The sequence below is a fragment of the Hordeum vulgare genome, chromosome 6H (assembly GCF_904849725.1).
Source record: "Hordeum vulgare subsp. vulgare chromosome 6H, MorexV3_pseudomolecules_assembly, whole genome shotgun sequence".
NCBI classification, from domain to species: Eukaryota; Viridiplantae; Streptophyta; class Magnoliopsida; order Poales; family Poaceae; genus Hordeum; species Hordeum vulgare.
In genome coordinates, this window is record NC_058523.1 from 162,590,068 (window position 1) to 162,609,477 (window position 19,410).

General features: G+C 45.2%; 1 protein-coding gene and 1 long non-coding RNA gene across 3 annotated transcripts; one reads left to right on the forward strand and one right to left on the reverse strand.

The window, feature by feature from the left end:
• The first annotated feature begins 5,009 nt into the window (after positions 1-5,009).
• Positions 5,010-14,086, forward strand: LOC123401948 (putative multidrug resistance protein). Its single transcript, XM_045095813.1, has 6 exons — positions 5,010-5,384; positions 5,507-5,561; positions 5,660-6,296; positions 6,406-6,946; positions 11,458-12,345; positions 12,433-14,086. The coding sequence occupies exons 1-6, from the start codon at positions 5,160-5,162 to the stop codon at positions 13,801-13,803; spliced, it is 3,717 nt and encodes a 1,238-aa protein (XP_044951748.1). The 5' UTR covers positions 5,010-5,159; the 3' UTR covers positions 13,804-14,086.
• On the reverse strand, positions 8,398-18,793 carry LOC123401949. 2 transcript variants are annotated; one of them, XR_006611202.1, is made up of 3 exons: positions 18,515-18,793; positions 10,499-10,607; positions 8,398-9,154 (listed from the first exon to the last, which is right to left on the reverse strand). It is a non-coding gene; the product is annotated as an uncharacterized LOC123401949 (long non-coding RNA). The 2 variants fall into 2 exon arrangements; XR_006611201.1 differs by having other exon boundaries at positions 8,398-9,157.
• Positions 18,794-19,410: the final 617 nt, after the last annotated feature.

Sequence of the window (19,410 nt, forward strand, 5' to 3'; positions counted from 1 at the left end):
CGACCCATCTGCGAGGTGTCTCAACTTTTTCCCGTTTTTCTTACGCTCATCTTTGTGCCATCGCATCAACTTGGCATGCTCATTGTTTCTGAACAGACGTTTCAACCGTGGTATTATAGGAGCATACCACATAACCTTAGCAGGAACCTTCTTCCTGGGGGGGCTCGTCATCGCCCTCAACATCACCAGGGTCATCCTGTCTGATCTTGTACCGACATGCAGTGCATACCGGCCATTTATCCATATTCTCATACTTCTCACCACGGTACAAGATGCACTCATTAATGCATGCATGTATCTTCTGCACATCTAATCCAAGAGAGCAGATAGCCTTCTTTGCTTCGTACGTAGTCTCGGGCAATTCGTTATCCTTTGGAAGCTTCTGCTTCAATATTTTCAGTAACTTCTCAAATCGCTTGTCAGATAAACCAGTTTCTGCCTTCCATTTCAACAGTTCCAGTGTGGTATCGAGCTTTGTGCTACCATCTTCGCAATTTGGATACAACAACTTTTTATGATCCTTTAGCATGGCCTCCAATTTCAGCTTCTCCTTTTCTATATCGCATTCTCTCTTTGCATCAGAAATGACCCGACCAAGACCATCAGCGGGCTCAACTGGTGTCGGTTGTTCTTCACCTTCTTCTTCTTCATTGTCTTTCACTGTAGTATCATCGTATTCCTAAGTGAACATAGGATAGTTGTCATCATCATCATCATCTTCTTCATTGTCTTCCATCCTAACCCCTCTTTCTCCGTGCATGGTCGAACAATAATATGTGGGCATGAAACCTTTCTGCGGCAAGTGGAGATGAATGTTTTTCGAGCTAGAGTACTCCTTCACGTTTTGACACACAACACATGGACAAGGCATAAAATTATCCACTTTGTTTGCCTCAGCCACATCGATAAATTTATGCAGGCCTTTTATAAATCCGGAACCGCGTCGTTCGCCGTACATCTATCGCTTCCGTGCATCGATCTGGCATCATACATGAATAGTGAAATGACCACCGTACATTGAAACATGCAATATTTTTGTATCAATTACACATGAAAAGGATAAGGTTGTTAACCTCGGTCGAGGATACCATTTTGTGTAAACTTAAGTGTGACTCGGGCATTAGTCCCGGTTCGTAATGTACTCCGAAGTGCGTCGGCCACCATACATCCATTGGCGGTTCATCTCTATTATGAAATTAAGTATATCAAAAAATCATTGCACAACATATGACCAAATTAATACAAGTTCATCATCACATTAAAACAAAAGAATAGTAGTGATCAAATGTTATTATTGCAAAAAATAAATACATAAAGTTCTCTTATAAAACAACGTACAACTATGTAAAACATTTAAATGCAACAACAAATGCGATCAAAATCGCAACTAAGGTAACAATTGACCCAACAGCATAATGATACCAAGCCTCTTTATCAATGGCATATTTTCTAATATTCCTAATCTTCAAGCACATTTCATCCATCTTCAAGCGCATTGCATCCATCTTCAATCGCATCGCATCGATCTTCATCTTGCGATCATCGATGACATCAGCGACATGCAACTCCAGTTCCATATTCTTCTCCTCAATTATTTTCAATTTTTCCTTTAAATATTTGTTTTCTTTTTCAACCAAATTTAACTTCTCGAGAAGAATTTCTATGTCGGTTGGAATTCCCGGTTCACATACCTCCCAGATTAAAAAATATATGTCACGTTGGTCGTCATAATTGTCATAAACACTAAATAAAACAAATAGTTATAAAAGATAACATATACCACATCCGAATTATAGACAGGATGAGGGCCGACGGAGGCGAATACCAAAACCATCGCACTATATAATAACAAAAAATAATGAAAGTAAGTAATTTATACAAGTATGTATCTAAATCATACAAGTAAGATTTTTTTTTCTTTTAAAAAGAAGACAAGAACAAGAGGCTCACCACGGTGGTGCTCGCGACGAGATCGGCGCGGGCGATCGACAAAGGTGAGGACGGGCACGGGACGTCACCCTACACATGTGCAGACTCTAAGAAATTAATTTGAGCATTTGAAATGAGCTAAACTAGCAGTGACAGATGAAAGCATGAAGTAGCTAACATTTTAAAACACTTGTGCAGTTGGTGCACGGTCAAATCTAGACAAATATTGAGAAAAATGAAGCTTGGAGAGAGAAAGCTTAAGTAGTGTGGCTCGGGCATTTCATCGAACAATTCATGTGCGTGAACTAGAGTGGCAAGAGCATGACATGGTCACACTTCAACAGCCAAAAAATAGAGGACAGGGTGGGCAGGGGCAAGGGTTTATATAGGCAACACTTTAGTCCCGGTTTTTGTCTAAAACCGGGACTAATAGCCTACCCTTTAGTACCGATTCTTGCCACAAATCGGGACTAATGATCCACGGCAAGCCACGAGGCAGTCGTTGGATCTTTAGTCCCGGGTTTTGCCCTGAACCGGGACTAATGAGGTGAACTGAACCGGGACCAATGCCCGGCAAACCGAACCGGGACCAATGCTTGGCATTGGTCCCGGTTTTTGTTTGAACCGGGACTAATGGTCTTTCGACCCTCGGCCGAAAGACCCTTTTTTACTAGTGAGGCCAAGGTCCATCAACCCTCTCAACCACCCCATAGTCAAGACCTTTGTGCAAATAATAGTTGTATTCACAATACAATTGCAATGTACTACAACACTAAGATTCAGTTAAATTCAATCACATTTAATTACAAAGTGAACTATAATAGGTTAAGTACACACTGACAAAGTTCAGATAACTACACACTGACACTACAAGTATTCCACTGCTCACTGAAATCCAGTTCTTGCTAATCCAACCACACACTAGACATGAGTAATGCTAACCTACAAACTGAGCTTTAACAAATAAGATTCAGTTAAATTCACAGACACTCAACAACATATTGAATTTTAAGATATAATGTTCAGTTAAATCCAAATAGTGTTTACGACAAAACGAACAAAATTTGGTTAGATCCAAACAACTGTAGACTGAAACTACAGAAAAAATCTTAACATCTTCAACAACAAGATTCAGTTAACTAGAAACTACACACTAAACTACAACTACAGAATGAAACTAACATGTTTCTCTGCACATCTTCGACAGCAAAATTCAACTAAAATCAGTTAAGTAGAAACTGCAGAATAAACTACAACTACAAAATAAGGATCAGACGCAACAGAATTTCTGAGGATCGGACGGGAATCAAGAGAAACTACCGATAACTCGCACATGCACCTGCTGGCTGGCGCCCTATATAAGCCGGAGCCATCCCTCCGCAGGGGTGCACCAATGTGTATGCTCATAACAAAAAAAAGATATGATATTTTTATTATATTAGGAAAGTTGTGATTGTCAATTAATAGTAAATATAATGATAATAATAAATGTCATAGTGTGTGGGATTAAGGATTTTTCATTGAGGAATATCTAACTTTGTTTTGGAAGTTTACCAAGAAAAAATCATGATGTGATTTCTAAATTCTTAATTGTCTATTATTTATGTGACTAAATTAAACCAGCACCTGCCAAAGCAAGCACGAAACAACATCTTCCTACGAGATTGTCGCGTTTGTGAGACAAGTGTGTTTTCGGCCGCTAAACCTTTCTGGACATGCCAAACTCTAAACCCTGGACCTTTTTATAGTAATGTCGTGTTTGTGATGAAAGTGCTTATTTTGCCAAAAAAGCTAAGGGTACATACATTTGGACTACCCACCAATTAAGGAATTCATATAATAGCATGAATAAGGGTCGCAACAACTTGTCATTTTGCATGTGATCGTAACATGGGTACACTAGAGGTTTGGAAGAATACAAGACCGTCAAAATATTAAAGTGGATACAGAGAGACATCGGGAAATTGAGGACATAAAAAATAAGACCAATGCAAACTAGTTGGGAGAAAATAAATGAGAAAGAAGGTAAGTCATTTTAAAACAATTTTTGCATTAAAAAATAGGCCTGCAAAATTCGAAGAAAATGTAAGTTGAATGCGTTCACTAGGCACACGGCTTATATGACATGTAAGCCGAGTGCTCTGGCAGGGCACACGGCTTACATGTGATGTAAGTCGAGTGCTTTTAAAGGCACACGGCTTACATGTGATGTAAGTCGAGTGCTTTTAAAGGCACACGGCTTATAGTATGCTCCGTGACGGCACCGTCAAACCCCTTCGATATAGACACGTGGCAGATGTCTTTGCCGAGTATGTGATATAAGCCAAGTGCCTTTTCGTGTAGAAGACGTACGCATCATGTAAGCTGAGGGCATTTCGGAATCACTCGGCTTACATGATGCTATAAACCGAGAGCATTTCATTTGCCGGGTGTTATTACGTCGGCACTCGGCTTATATGTTAACACACGAAAAACGGGATTTTCCTCTAGTGTCTCTCACTTTAATGGAATTTAGTTTTTAGTAGGAAGGAGAAAATCCAATAGAAAGGGATTTGTTTGTCATGATTTAGATGTTAATATCCTTAAAATCCGTATTTTTTTTCTAAAAATATGTTATTTGTTTCCTAAAATAAATTGCACGAAATCGATTGATTTGAGTAAGTTATTAAAGTTAGATTAAAATCTATTATTTATTTTCTAAAAATCCATTATTTGTATCCTAACATAAATTGCATTAATAAGAAGGATCGATTGATTTGGATAATGTAACAAAGTTAGATTCGTGATTTGTTATACATTAGAAAATCTCTGGTTTGTGATAAAGAATTGACAAAAAAAATTAACCAATGGATCAGGTGAGATGGTGAGAGGAGGGAAAAGACCATGCAAAAATAAGAGACGGAAAGAAATTATAAATGCTATTTCACCAGCTGAGCATTTAGGAGTAGAGATAAAACTATCAGAATAGGACGCAACAGAATTTCCAAAGATCGTACGGGAATCAAGAGAAACTACCGATAACTCGCATGCACCTGCTGGCTGGCGCCCTATATAAGCCGGATCCATCCCTCTCTTCCTCTGCCGGACGAGCGAGCTAGACAAGTCAGAGTCTACCACCTAATTAAACGGCCTGAAAAGGAGGCCGGGTTATACTTCTATATACTCCCCAGTCAGCTAACATATCGAGTAACCTCTCCATCATAAGCAGCCAACAAGCGAGCTCGCCGGAGATGGGTGGCGCGGCAGACGCCAGGAAGTCGCCGTTCGGTTCGTCGCTCATGTCGGTGTTCATGCACGCGGACGCGGCGGACGTGGCGCTCATGGTGCTGGGCCTGGTGGGCGCCATCGGCGACGGCATCTCCACGCCGGTGATGCTTCTCATCACCAGCCGCATCTTCAACGACCTCGGCAGCGGCCCCGACCTCCTCCAGGAGTTCAGCTCCAAGATTGACGAGGTACGTCTTCAACATTTCTGGCCATTGTTCAATTCATCCGGCCGTACGTGGCACCTCCCTCAAGAGTGAAGAATAACTAACATGCAATTCCCGTGTTGGAATGAACCCACTCGATCGGCCAGAACGCGAGGAACCTCGTCTTCTTGGCGCTCGGCTGCTGGGTCATGGCGTTCCTAGGTGAGTGACGACTGACAAGGACAATACGTTTGGATGCCCTGCCAATGGCGTACATGCAGTCATGCATTTCTCAAGGTGATGGATGCGTGCGTGTGCAGAGGGGTATTGCTGGTCACGGACGGCGGAGCGGCAGGCGTCGCGGATGCGCGCGCGGTACCTGGCGGCGGTGCTCCGGCAGGACGTGGAGTACTTCGACCTCAAGGTGGGGTCGACGGCGGAGGTGATCGCCAGCGTTTCCAACGACAGCCTGGTGGTGCAGGACGTGCTGAGCGAGAAGGTGCCCAACTTCGTGATGAACGCCGCCATGTTCTTCGGCAGCTACGCCGTGGCCTTGGCGCTGCTGTGGCGGCTCACCGTGGTGGCGCTGCCGTCGGTCCTGCTGCTCATCATCCCCGGCTTCATGTACGGCCGCATCCTCATCGGCCTCGCGCGCCGGATCAGGGAGCAGTACACGCGCCCGGGCGCCGTCGCCGAGCAGGCCATCTCGTCGGTGCGCACCGTGTACTCGTTCGCGGCGGAGCGCGCCACCATGGCGCACTTCTCGGCGGCGCTGGAGGAGTCGACGCGGCTCGGGATCAAGCAGGGGCTCGCCAAGGGCATCGCCGTCGGCAGCAACGGCATCACCTTCGCCATCTGGGCCTTCAACGTCTGGTACGGCAGCCGCCTCGTCATGTACCACGGCTACCAGGGCGGCACCGTCTTCGCCGCATCAGCCTCCATCATCCTAGGCGGCCTGTACGTGCCAGTAATCTAGACTAGTTTCCGGTCCATGTCCATGCACGGTATACTTATGATATAGCCGCGCGCGCGCCGCCGCCATTAACGCGTATGTATGTGCATGCAGGGCGCTGGGGTCGGGGCTGTCGAACGTCAAGTACTTCTCGGAGGCGAGCGCGGCGGGGGAGAGGGTGCTGGCGGTGATCCGTCGCGTGCCCAAGATCGACTCGGGCAGCGACACCGGGGAGGAGCTGGCGAACGTGGCCGGCGAAGTGGAGTTCAAGAAGGTGGAGTTCTGCTACCCGTCGCGGCCGGAGAGCCCCATCTTCTCCAGCTTCTGCTTGCGCGTGCCGGCGGGTCGCACGGCGGCGCTGGTGGGCAGCAGCGGGTCCGGCAAGTCGACGGTGGTGGCGCTGCTGGAGCGGTTCTACGACCCGTCGGGCGGGGAGGTGGCGCTGGACGGCGTGGACATCCGGCGGCTGCGGCTCAAGTGGCTGCGCGCGCAGATGGGGCTGGTGAGCCAGGAGCCGGCGCTGTTCGCCACGTCCATCATGGAGAACATCCTGTTCGGCAAGGAGGACGCCACGCCGGAGGAGGTCACCGCCGCCGCCAAGGCCGCCAACGCGCACAACTTCATCTCCCAGCTGCCGCAGGGGTACGACACGCAGGTAACAATCAATTACCACCACCGTAATTCCCAATCCTCTTTGCAAGTCGCTGTCGATTTCCTTTTCGTCAACTTTTCTTCCGGTTGCTGCGAAATGCTCATGCGATTCGATCGTCGAGTTGTTTTCTCTGCCAACTTTCTACTAACATGTTCGGTGGATTAGGGTACGGAGTCATATACTACAAAATGCGGTAAAAAAGGGGAGAATTTTCATGATGTCGTTTCCTTTTCCTTTGCTCTTTGCTCTCTCTGTGTGTATTTTTTTTCTATCAAAAGTCAAGAGCGAGAGCCAATCAATTACTACTACTACCAGAGAAAAGAATACGATTCAGATAGTTTTAAAACATACTACTCATATTAAAGGCTAGATTCTAAAGGGAAATCAACAATATACAAGTCATAAAGCACCATCAAAAATGGAAGCTCTACTTTGCACTGACATGGACATTCCTGATTATGGAGTATGTATATGTAAGAAAAATCTTACTGGAATTGGAAAAGATAAAGAATGGGAAGAAATATAAACCATAAAGGTACTTCCATTTTCATACTCCTGCAGTGTAGTAGCAACCAGAAACTGAGACGGGAAACTTTTGGAACATGGCCCCACGCACACCCGTTGGAACAGTAAAATCGTAAACAGTACTACTCCTAGAAAATATAAAAAACATACTGAATTCATTTTGTAACATACATAGTGGATCTGGATATCGTCGCGTGTGAAGTTTCACGAAGGGCAAAAAAGAAATGAAACTATATTAGGAAAAAATGTTTGATGGACAGTAATATCTCAGTTGTATTTTCTTCACTAAGAGTACCACAGATGTCAATACTTCACGAAACTTCACACGTGACTACAGCGGTATACAAAGTTTGATACCCAAAATTTTCAGAAATTTTTAAAAAATTATAGTAGTATATTTTCGAATTCACCGTTCACGTGAATGTGTGTGAAACATTTTATTATTTTTTTTGCGGATGTGTGTGGAACCATGTTCACCCTGGTATTTTGCGGCAAACTGGCCCAAACTAACCAACAGATGAACATAATACTCCTCGTTGTTTAATTGAAGAGAACTGGTAGGCAGCCGCGGCATATGGCCCTGAAATCCCAGCTGCTCCCATTGTACGTTCCGAAGTGTGCCTTCCTTTTATAGGGGGGTTCTTAATAAGGCATTTATTTATTTTGAAACATTAATAAGGCATTTATTGATTTGATTGTTTTCTGGAAATAGCACCCTTTGCTTCTAGTGTGGTCACCTTTTTTAAGTATAAGAAAAAAAATAGCACTCTACCGGTCCATGTAGCGCCGCGTAGCCAGCCGCGGGCAGAGAACATGGCCCTTGCCCCTGAAGAAAAGCCCTCACGCAATCTGGGATTCAGAGGGGGCTGATCATCCTGTCGTGTTCCCGATATTTAAAGTGCAACGCCCAAGTTATTTTGACCCCAGTGGAAAGGAAATACTAGTACCTTGTGTGCTTTTAACCATGAAAGTCATATCAAAACCAGTTCAATCGCAATTTCCCTCGACCGTCCGGTCTACATCCAACGGAAACGGTCATCCTTTTCCTCCTTCCCCCCTCTCCGGCGCCGAGCACCTCCCTACCCGAACCGATCAACCTCTTTCCTATCCTCCGCCGGCGAGCCACGTCATCCCTGTCTCACCCTCAGGAGGCTCCGCAGATTCAACTGTCGCCTGAAATTCTTTCAGACACCTAAAGAGTAGCAAACGCGCAATGAGTATTATGCCATCACATAGAAACGACCCGCTCAGTGTCCGCACATGCACAAGATTTTAACACCAAGTCAGGCACTGGAAACTACCAAATCGTCCTGCAGCAAAAGAGTTCATTACATACAGAGTGTTTAGAATTAAATCTGATCATGTTTCGAAAAAAGAAAGTAAAGCTGGCAAACATACCAACACCTGAGGACCCAGTCAGGAGCTGGAAGTCTGCAAGCTATGAACAAGAAACCGCGCAAACTAACGCGCATCGTCAGATCATAACAAAAACGAAAAGCTCCAAGCAATGATTTGCAAAACATCGGACACTGTGGCACATTGCTCTGGGATGAACGAGAATGGTCGCCTTGTGGTGCGTGGGTGTAAAGTGTAACCACCATTGCCAACCAGTTCAGCTTCAGCATACAGTTCCTCTCCACTTGGTTCTTCTCCAGCAGACCTGACCTGCCACACATCATAGGTCCACTTCTGGGCAACAACATATCAGTGCATTATGATCTCTCAATCGTTTTCATTACCAAAAGAATGTTGCACCAGATGTCTTCCAGAAAACCCGTATAGCATGGATGGCAGCATGAGTTTTAAAATTGCAGCATAATCTGAATTAGTTAAGCTATGGTCCAAAGTTAGATTCCAAGGAATGCGGTAAATGCCCTTTGAATTTCATCTCTTTTTTTCCCTGTTAGCTCAAAGTGTCGGTACTATTACTTCTAAGGCTGCTACAACACCACTTCACTGCGGTTCGGTTCGAGTGGAGATGGCATGGAAATTCAAAGCACTTGCTTTGCAGTTTCGAATATGGCCAATGGCGGGGGCTAGGAATCATAGAGTGGTGAAACCCAAGTGGAAAAGGGAGGTCGGCCGGCCCACCACTCAGGGTGTGTGCCTCCATGTCCATGGTCGGTGGGCTCTGCCAGCCAGCAGCCAGGAGGGCTTTCGCAAATCTAGTAATCAGAAAAGGCTTGCCAGCCAACAGTTATGGTGTTCCAACTTTCCCAGCAAACAGGATTTTCAACCAGGTCTTGTCATGCACTCAATATTTTTGACAGCAATATGTTAGGCAGAGATCTGACACAAGGAAGTGCCCGTGCGCCGTACGTGTGTACGTGTCGTGGTATGGCTGGTTCCGAATGGCAACTTTAATCGACCAAAAATCAAAAAACGATTCAGAAAAGCATCACTAATCTGGTCCGCTGCCGCCGGTCACTGCAAACTGTTGCGCTTCAAAGCCACTCACCGAGCATTAAAGGGAAAAGGATGCGTCTTTTTCCAGCCGCTGTGCTGTTCCAACATAGGTAGGTCTTCTTCAAGATGCAGCCCCCAAGCTAATAATGAGGGATCCCCCTGATGATTCGAACTCCAAGTGGCACGCATGTAAACCTCAAAAGTTCATTTCATCGCCAGAAACCCCACCACTACCGTTTCTACTGTATGCAAACCTGCCGCGGGGCACATAAAATTAGGCCGCACTAGATTTTGATGTGGGCAAACCAGCTAACACAATGACCTGATAAGCACTAAAAATGCTACCCTCCCTGTTGAGTATCTACCAGTTCATATCCACGTAATCAACTTACATTCCCATTGTTCACGTACTATGAAAAGATCACACACGGTAAAGTGTCGCATGAAAATAATAGGCAGCTTAATCGTTCCACTGTACCTACAAACCACACTAATAACACCATGCAGTTATGAAGTGAACAAGCTTGCCAGAGTATGTGTAACCAGTGCACATATCGCATATGCAAATATTGTGTTGAAAAAAAACATGTTTTGTCAGTGATTGCTTTCGGAAGACAGATTTACCTTAATGTAGTTGTGGCGAGTAAGTGTATGGCTTGAGAATATATGATCAAGTCGTGACAATACAACGGCTAAGTGCATTTTTGGAAGACAAAATAACAAGATTTCAGATCTGCAGAGGTAAAGGTGTAAGGTTAGAATAATGATGTTAAAGTACCTATATATATCCATGTAAATTGTCAATATATGACAAGGAGTAGTAATGGCCTTCAGGCCGCTTATCAGTTTGATTCTGAAACACTATTCCGGCCATGGATCATCAACTAACATCGAAGGATAGGACGAGTTAGTTCTGAGAATGAAAGATATGAATCAAATATTATTGTATAAACACATACTTGGATCAACTTTCAGTGACTATCATTGTCCATGATCAATTGACGCCATAGGGTTAAATAATGAGTCGAAATATTGATGGAACAAGCATGATTTTATACTTGAAATGACACTGCTATATTCCTCCGGTGCTGATGCTTACCAGTGTCTCTTGGTCGAACTAAAGTTGATGTTTTATTCCCTGTGATGCTTTTGACAACCACTGACAGCTTATGTTTTAAAATTTTCCGGGCACAGTATGTAGGGAGGGTAAATTACATATACCAGTTCTGCATTAGTATATTTTTTACTGTACTTCTGCATAAGCATCATAGGCATTTCTTCTAAAAAAGAAGTATCACACAGGCATTTCTGAATATTCTTCTAGTGAGAAAATGCAGTTTTGAAATGAAAAGGAGAGTTGTACATACAGTAGTTTGAAAGAAAAGAAAAACTCACTTGTGTGTCTTCGGATTCTATGTACTTGTCACAACAAATTAAGGATTACAATTGTTAGCTCATCAAGAAACTAATTCATCTTAAGCTATTGATACTTTCCAATTTTTCCTTCTTATGTGAAGTTGTGAACTGAAGTTGTGGTTCATACTCTGATAGTCTAATATTAACCGTACTTGGAATAAAAACAGGTGGGTGAGCGTGGTGTCCAAATGTCTGGAGGACAGAAGCAGAGAATTGCTATTGCCAGAGCAATCCTGAAGTCACCCAAGATCCTCCTCCTTGATGAAGCCACCAGTGCATTGGATACTGAGTCAGAGCGTGTCGTACAGGAGGCACTCGACCTGGCCTCCGTGGGCCGGACAACGATCGTCGTTGCACATCGCCTCTCCACTATCCGCAATGCTGACATGATTGCTGTCATGCAGTACGGTGAGGTCAAGGAGCTGGGCTCGCATGAAGAGCTCATCGCCGATGAGAATGGCCTCTACTCATCTCTTGTTCGCCTTCAGCAGACTAGAGAATCAAATGAGGTTGATGAGGTCAGTGGAGCCGGCAGTACTTCTGCCGTGGGGCAGTCCAGCAGCCACAGCATGAGCAGGAGATTCTCCGCGGCTAGCAGATCAAGCTCAGCCCGGTCATTGGGTGATGCAGGCGATGCCGACAACTCTGAAGAACCAAAGCTTCCTCTGCCGTCCTTCAGAAGGCTGCTTATGCTTAATGCGCCAGAGTGGAGGCAGGCGCTTATGGGAAGCTTGAGTGCAATTGTGTTCGGAGGCATCCAGCCTGCTTATGCATACGCCATGGGAAGCATGATCTCAGTCTACTTCTTGACCGATCACGACGAAATCAAGGACAAAACAAGGGCCTATGCTCTCATCTTTGTCGCTCTTGCAGTGCTCTCATTCTTGATCAACATTGGACAGCATTACAATTTTGGTGCTATGGGAGAATACCTCACCAAGAGGATCAGGGAACAGATGCTAACAAAAATCCTCACATTCGAGATCGGATGGTTCGACCGTGATGAGAACTCCAGTGGTGCCATATGCTCACAGCTTGCCAAGGACGCCAACGTGGTAAGTACCAGACAGAAATTAAGCATGTTGATGCTTCAACTGAAAATTCATCTTAAGCTAGCCTAATGTTTTTGTATTTTGTTACAGGTGAGGTCTCTAGTGGGTGACCGAATGGCGCTGGTGATCCAAACAGTTTCTGCGGTGCTTATCGCTTGCACCATGGGTCTGGTCATTGCCTGGCGTCTGGCCCTCGTCATGATAGCAGTGCAGCCTCTCATCATCGTCTGCTTCTATGCTCGTCGTGTCTTACTCAAGAGCATGTCCAAGAAATCAATACAGGCACAATCTGAAAGTAGCAAGCTAGCTGCTGAGGCTGTCTCCAATCTCCGTACCATCACCGCCTTCTCATCTCAGGACCGCATCTTAGGCCTCTTCAACCAAGCACAGAACGGCCCACGGAAGGAAAGCATCCGGCAGTCGTGGATTGCAGGCCTTGGCCTTGGCACTTCCATGAGCCTGATGACATGCACATGGGCCCTTGACTTCTGGTTTGGTGGCCGGCTCATAGCTCAGCACCACATTACTGCCAAGGCACTCTTCCAAACCTTCATGATTCTAGTAAGCACAGGGCGTGTGATTGCTGATGCAGGTAGCATGACAACAGACCTAGCTAAGGGTGCTGATGCAATCGCCTCAGTGTTTGCTGTTCTCGACCGGGTAACTGAAATTGACCCTGACAACCCTCAAGGATACAAGCCAGAGAAGCTCAAAGGTGAAGTCGACATCAGAGGAGTCGACTTTGCATACCCATCAAGGCCAGATGTGATCATCTTCAAAGGATTCTCATTAAGCATCCAATCAGGCAAGTCAACAGCCCTGGTTGGGCAAAGTGGCTCTGGCAAGTCGACCATCATTGGGCTCATAGAGCGATTCTATGACCCGGTGAGGGGAATGGTGAAAATTGATGGCAGAGACATCAAAACATATAATCTTCGAGCCCTGCGGCAGCACATTGGACTGGTCAGCCAGGAGCCAACACTATTTGCCGGCACAATCAGAGAGAACGTTGTGTATGGCACAGAAACAGCGAGTGAGGCAGAAATTGAGAATGCAGCAAGGTCGGCCAATGCACATGACTTCATCAGCAACCTCAAGGATGGATATGACACATGGTGTGGCGAGAGAGGTGTTCAGCTGTCAGGAGGGCAGAAGCAGCGCATTGCAATTGCCCGTGCCATCCTGAAGAACCCGGCTATCTTGCTACTGGATGAGGCTACGAGTGCACTGGACAGCCAGTCCGAAAAGGTGGTGCAGGAGGCACTGGAGAGAGTGATGGTTGGCAGGACAAGTGTGGTGGTGGCACACAGGCTCAGCACAATCCAAAACTGTGACCTGATCACTGTGCTCGACAAAGGAATTGTTGTAGAGAAGGGCACACACTCATCCCTCATGTCAAAGGGTCCCTCTGGAACATACTATAGCTTGGTTAGTTTGCAACAAGGAGGCAACCAGAACTAAGTGTTTCCATGATAATAGAGCACTCTTATTCGAATTAGAACTGTAAGCAAGGATGACGATCAGATCATTTAAACTTTCGGCGACAATGGGCTATTTTTCCTCCTGTTGCTCTATCAGTATATAGAAGTGTGCCAAGCCTGTAGTTTATCCATATAACTGCTGGGTATGTATTGCAGTGATGCAAAGGTCAAGAAATCTAAGATAAGCAGTATAGTAGGTTTCTAGGTTCTATTTGTATTTATTTTTTTGTCTCCTAATTATTCGAAACCACTATACTTATTGACAACACGGATTTGTACCGGCATGAGCTAAGTTTCACAATTCAGAAGTAGCAGAACAAACATTAATTAAAGTGTTATATCTTTGACCCAGATGTCGATTGACAAGGAACGCAAGGAAAACCAAATAAATGAGGTCTACAATCCATAGAGCGGTAATAATGCGACGAAGTCCTAAGAACAGATAAGAGACAAGTATGTGGTTGCAATTTTTCTATGTTTGTATCAAAATGTTAAAAGACCAGCAATTTTTATGGGATGTCTGATACCAACACTTGGAAGTGGAGCATGAGCAGATCCAGTGTGTAGTTTATGGGAGGTATCCCCACTCACTCCCCCAAACAATTTGCAACACTCACTAGTTCATATACATGTTGTATGTCAAATTTAGTCCAGCACAACACCTCAAACAAACCACTAATGTCATTGAGAACTTCACAGCATACAAATACCAGATTTATTTGGACAATCGACTTGATGAAATACAACATTATTGGTAATTCTAAATGGATTATTGATGTCACTTTTAGTAACATAACCCAGCCACTTCTTGTATCAACACTTGTTTGTCTACTACTCTGTTGTACCTAGCCAGCTAGTTGGGGTTGTATCAGATACATTAGAGCCTACGTCTCTTGGATCTTGCTTTAAGTATCACATCATCCAATTCTAATACCATTGTTGGATTGGTGGCAGAATAGAGCAAGAACTTTGAAGAGAACTTTGAAGGGCTGGAATATTAACTATGAATGTTTCTAAAAGAAAACAGTATTGAAGGATATAGTGAGGTAAATGATCTATATTTGACTAATTTTAATCTGAGAAAGCAGTTGACTGAGCAGTGCAGCATATTAGGAAAGGGGAGCAGGTCAAGTGGTTTCAGAGGGCTAAGATGACGCATCAACGGCCCTCATCCGTCAGTTGCAATACTTGCGCTTCCATCATCCGGGCTCCATTTCCTCCCCCAACGCAGGTCCAGCACGCTTCGCGCTTGCGGCGTTTTCGCCAGACGGTCTTTGCATCCTCCCTGCAGGTTGTCTGTATGGTGGGTTGTCCCTTGCTGCTACGTTCTGTTAGGCGCTATGAATTACAGAAAATTCAGTGGTTGACTTGGACAGCAAGCGGGTTACACGTTCCACTGTGCCAAGATGTGAGGGTGCAGGTGCTCAAAGTCATCCACTGTTTATCTTCTTTCTCTTCTTGTTCTGTTGCTTGGCCATATAAGCTGTGAAAACCGAAAGGAGGAGGATATCTTATCTTGTAATAGGGTTTCTTTCCCCCTTAATGCCTCCACTATGTTCTAGTGGTTGGTGACGCCATCTGCTGGAGCTTACTACCTCTGTTCGAGGGCTCAACCAAACATTCATATGTACTTACTTAAGCCTGGGTTAATTTCAATCCAAGTTTCTCTACTTTGTGTTTTTTTTGTGGAAACTTTGAACTTTCAGCTACGGTCCAAACTGGATCCTGTCAGTTTCCAACTACTATATAATAGGATTATTAATGACTTAGAAAGATAATAGGCTCAAAGTAAGAAAAAATCTTTGATCTTTCTATTAAGCTTATGGAGATTATAGATTTAACGTCATAATCAAAATGTTTGCATGTGCATGGACAGATCCAATGCGGGATCTATGGGGCCGGTGCCCGGCCCCCTCCCCTGCGCTCCCCCAAACAATTTGCAAAAAAGAGCTCCCTACTTCATATACACATATTGTATGTCAAATTTGTCTAGCCCGCCAACACAAAAAAAATGTCATTGTGGATTTAACAAGACTAGTTTCCAACCAGATAACATTATTAATAACATAAAGGAGATGATAGGCTAAAACAATAAGAAAAATCTTGTGGTCTTTCTATTAAGCTTATGGAGAATATAGAGTTAACTTCCAAAATGTTAATTGTCAAGCCATATACTCCCTCCGTTCCTAAATATAAGTCTTTTTAGAGATTCCACTAGAGACTACATACGGAGCAAAATGAGTGAATCTACTGTAGGATAATCCAAACATGGGCTAGCTCATTGAGTCCGGTTAGGATTAGTAGTGTGGTCAACGCTGCCGGATGATTAGTTTAGGAAATTTAGGTTTAGTCGGTTTGTACTTTCCTAATACTAGTATGAGTCCGATTAGAATATAGAGTCAGATTAGGATAGCTTTTACCGTGAGAGCTTGGCAGGATGTGTATAAATACATGGACAGGTTATAGCTTTGTAACGTATCGAGTTGTACCGAAGAGAAAACAAGAAAATAAAGGGAGGAATTAGAGGGCGTGAGACGCACCACTCGCTAAAAGTGTTTATCACATGTGTTTGTGTGATTTGATGTGATCGATCCTGTGGCGAAAAGCCAACAATTGGTATCAGAGCAAGGTCGAGGTGAAGCTGCGCGCTTGCCCCGGGGAGGCGACCCAACTAGCGCTTCGGGGCGGGCGATATGGTCGCTGGGTGGTGCAGCGATGAGGAGGAGCAGGCAATAGTTGTTCGGTGGAGCAACGTTGAGAAGCGGTGAGGATGATGTCGCAAGCGAGGCGACGGGTGCTTGTCGTTCGACGAAACGACCTGGAGAAGGGCGGCGGGCTATCATCGACAAGGTACTGGTGATTGTTGATGGTTATGGAAGTGTCGAGTAGGCACCGAGTAGTTCATCAAGATCATTGTTGGAGGGTACAACATGGAGATGGCGAAGTTGTGGGCCGTCATCAAGGTTTGCACGTGAGTTCTTGTAAGATGTGTCCAAGAGCTCGGGGATGTGAGTCTTCGGTTGCAGTTGAGATGCGTCACTGGCGGAGGAGATTGGGAGCGAATGGAGAAAGGAATTTGTGCCTTGCGTTTCCGTTCGTGATCAAGGGGTTCCGGCGAGTTCATATACGGTAAAGTTGAGCTGCCCGTATATGGCGAGTTGTGTTGCCGCCGGACAGGTGTTGCTCGATAAGATGTGACATCAACGACAATGAGAAGATGTGAAGATGTGGCGGAGAAGATGTGAAGATGTGGCGGGTGAAGAGATGTGTCTCCCCGTGTGCGAACAACCGATGAGAAGATGGAAATCAACGTGAAGGTGGACGCGGACCAGTTAAGATGAGTTCCTGCATGAGGCTATGTGTTTAATCTGCATGTAGCATGCTAAGATGTGGCAGCGTGGCTGGTAGTCCAGATAATCGTTGCTTTCAGTCTACTAATCGGCATGAAAAGAAAACATGACGATGAAGTGGTGGCCATCATTGAAGAACATAAAAGTTGCGGTCCGGTAAGCCGCGTCACCGGAGACGACCGGCATGACAAGATGACGGCATGACAAGATGAACAGGCGGTCTTGTACGTGTTTCGTAGAGTAAAGAGTATGATAGTTTGGATTAGGGGGTGAATGTAGGATAATCCAAACGTGGGCTAGCTTTGAGTCCGGTTAGGATTAGTAGTGTGATCAACGCTGCCGGATGATTAGTTTAGGAAATTTAGGTTTAGTCGGTTTGTACTTTCCTAATACTAGTATGAGTCCGATTAGAATATAGAGTCAGATTAGGATAGCTTTTACCGTGAGAGCTTGGCAGGATGTGTATAAATACATGGACAGGTTATAGCTTTGTAACGTATCGAGTCGTACCGATGAGAAAACAAGAAAATAAAGGGAGGAATTAGAGGGTGCGAGACGCACCCCTCGCTAAAAGTGTTTATCGCATGTGTTTGTGTGATTTGATGTGATCGATCCTGTGGCGAAAAGCCAACATCTACACTCTAAAATATGTCTATATATATCCGTATGTAGTCCGTAGTGGAACCTCTAAAAAGACTTATATTTAGGAACGGAGCGAGTACAATTTATCTTCGATATTACTTCAGCACTAGTATTCAGTGTAGGCTGCAACGGGGTACCAATGACCAATTGACCATTCCTGGGTTTATTGTAACTATTTGAAACCATTACCATTTTGGGACCTTCCATGCAGCCTCCTTGGCAAGGGTCTTGGAAAACACAAACTCCACCTGTCCCATAATATAAGAGCGTTTTTTACACTAGTGTAGTGTCAAAAAAGTGCATCTGAACTATTTGGAGTTTTATAACACCAACTCTGAACTATTTTGTGAGCGCAAAATGCATTCACGGTCCCTTAGCTTGCCTGGTGCGCTGAATTTGGTGCTTCGACTCAGAATGTACCTTTGACTTTACAGACTCCCTAAACCCACTGAATTGTGCTAGCTAACGTTTGCCAAAAAACAAAACAAAAAACATGTGCGTGTGATAAATGGCCCCCGTATAGGTAAAATCCTAAATCCGCCATCCAAAACAAGGAGTGAAACCCTCCTGAGCCATTACTAATCAAGGCAGTTTTAACCCGCAGTGGGAACCCTACGACGAACATTTGGTAACTCTACCAAGCAACATCAGCAGATGCGAGTAGAATTGGGAGTTGGTGGTGGTATCAGCTTGATTCACCTTGCGGCAGTGGGGGCGAGGTGGATAGGTCTCTCGTGGTGGCGCTGGAGAGGCCTTCGGGCGTCATCCCGTCGAAGGAGCGGGGCGCGGGCGATGCGCTGCGGCGGCGGGGCTGGGCAAGCGGGGCTGGGATGGCGCGCGGCACACAGTTTTGGGGGAGTTGTTGGGAGCCTTGCAATGGCGTACCGCTAGGAGCGATAGGTGGGCGGTGCTGGCGCCGGCGCCGGCGCCGGCACCGCGTATTGCTGCGCGGCGAGGCGGGGCCAACTCCAATTGATTTAGAGCATTTGTATAATGCAATACGGATTCGCTCGAAGAGCTGCCCGAATAAACCCCGTAGACGATTTTAATGTTTTAATTTATTTTTTAAGGACACAATAAATATTCCCATTGAACCCGTAAAAATAAGGATTACAAAGTCAATCCGAAAGCGCACGTATATGCAAAAGACCGTTGGCGGAAGTCCAACTGACATCGGAACTTTCATGACTTGCTCCTGGCCGCCGTCATGTCCGTCCCCGACCATCGGTCGTCCATCCCCGGCAGTCGCCCGTCCATCCCCGGCCGCCATCCGTCCGTCTTGGTCGTCGCTTGCCGTGTGCGTTTTCGATGGATTCCGTGATGGGAGCTAGCTAGCTCCTGGATGGATTCCGCGACACACGAGCTAGCTAGCTTCTCGATGGATTCTGCGATGAGTGCTTCGTGCGAGCTGTTTTAGACGTCGGCGGTTCCATATTTGGTCGCTCTGTCTGCTCTCCATCGATTTTATAGGAGCAAATTTAGTCGATCATGGACACAGGTGAGAGAAAGAAGAAGATGTGAAAAAAAAAACGAATATTCGATTTTACCGTTTAAGTTTAAGGGTCTGTTCAGACGCAACTCATACCAACCCTTAA

Coding starts and splice junctions, on each gene's coding strand:
- LOC123401948 (XM_045095813.1), top strand. CDS start 5,160: ATGGGTGGCGCGGCAGACGCCAGGAAGTCGCCGTTCGGTTCGTCGCTC. Junction 5,562..5,659: donor CTGGGTCATGGCGTTCCTAG/GTGAGTGACGAC, acceptor GTGCGTGTGCAG/AGGGGTATTGCTGGTCACGG. Junction 6,297..6,405: donor TCCATCATCCTAGGCGGCCT/GTACGTGCCAGT, acceptor ATGTGCATGCAG/GGCGCTGGGGTCGGGGCTGT.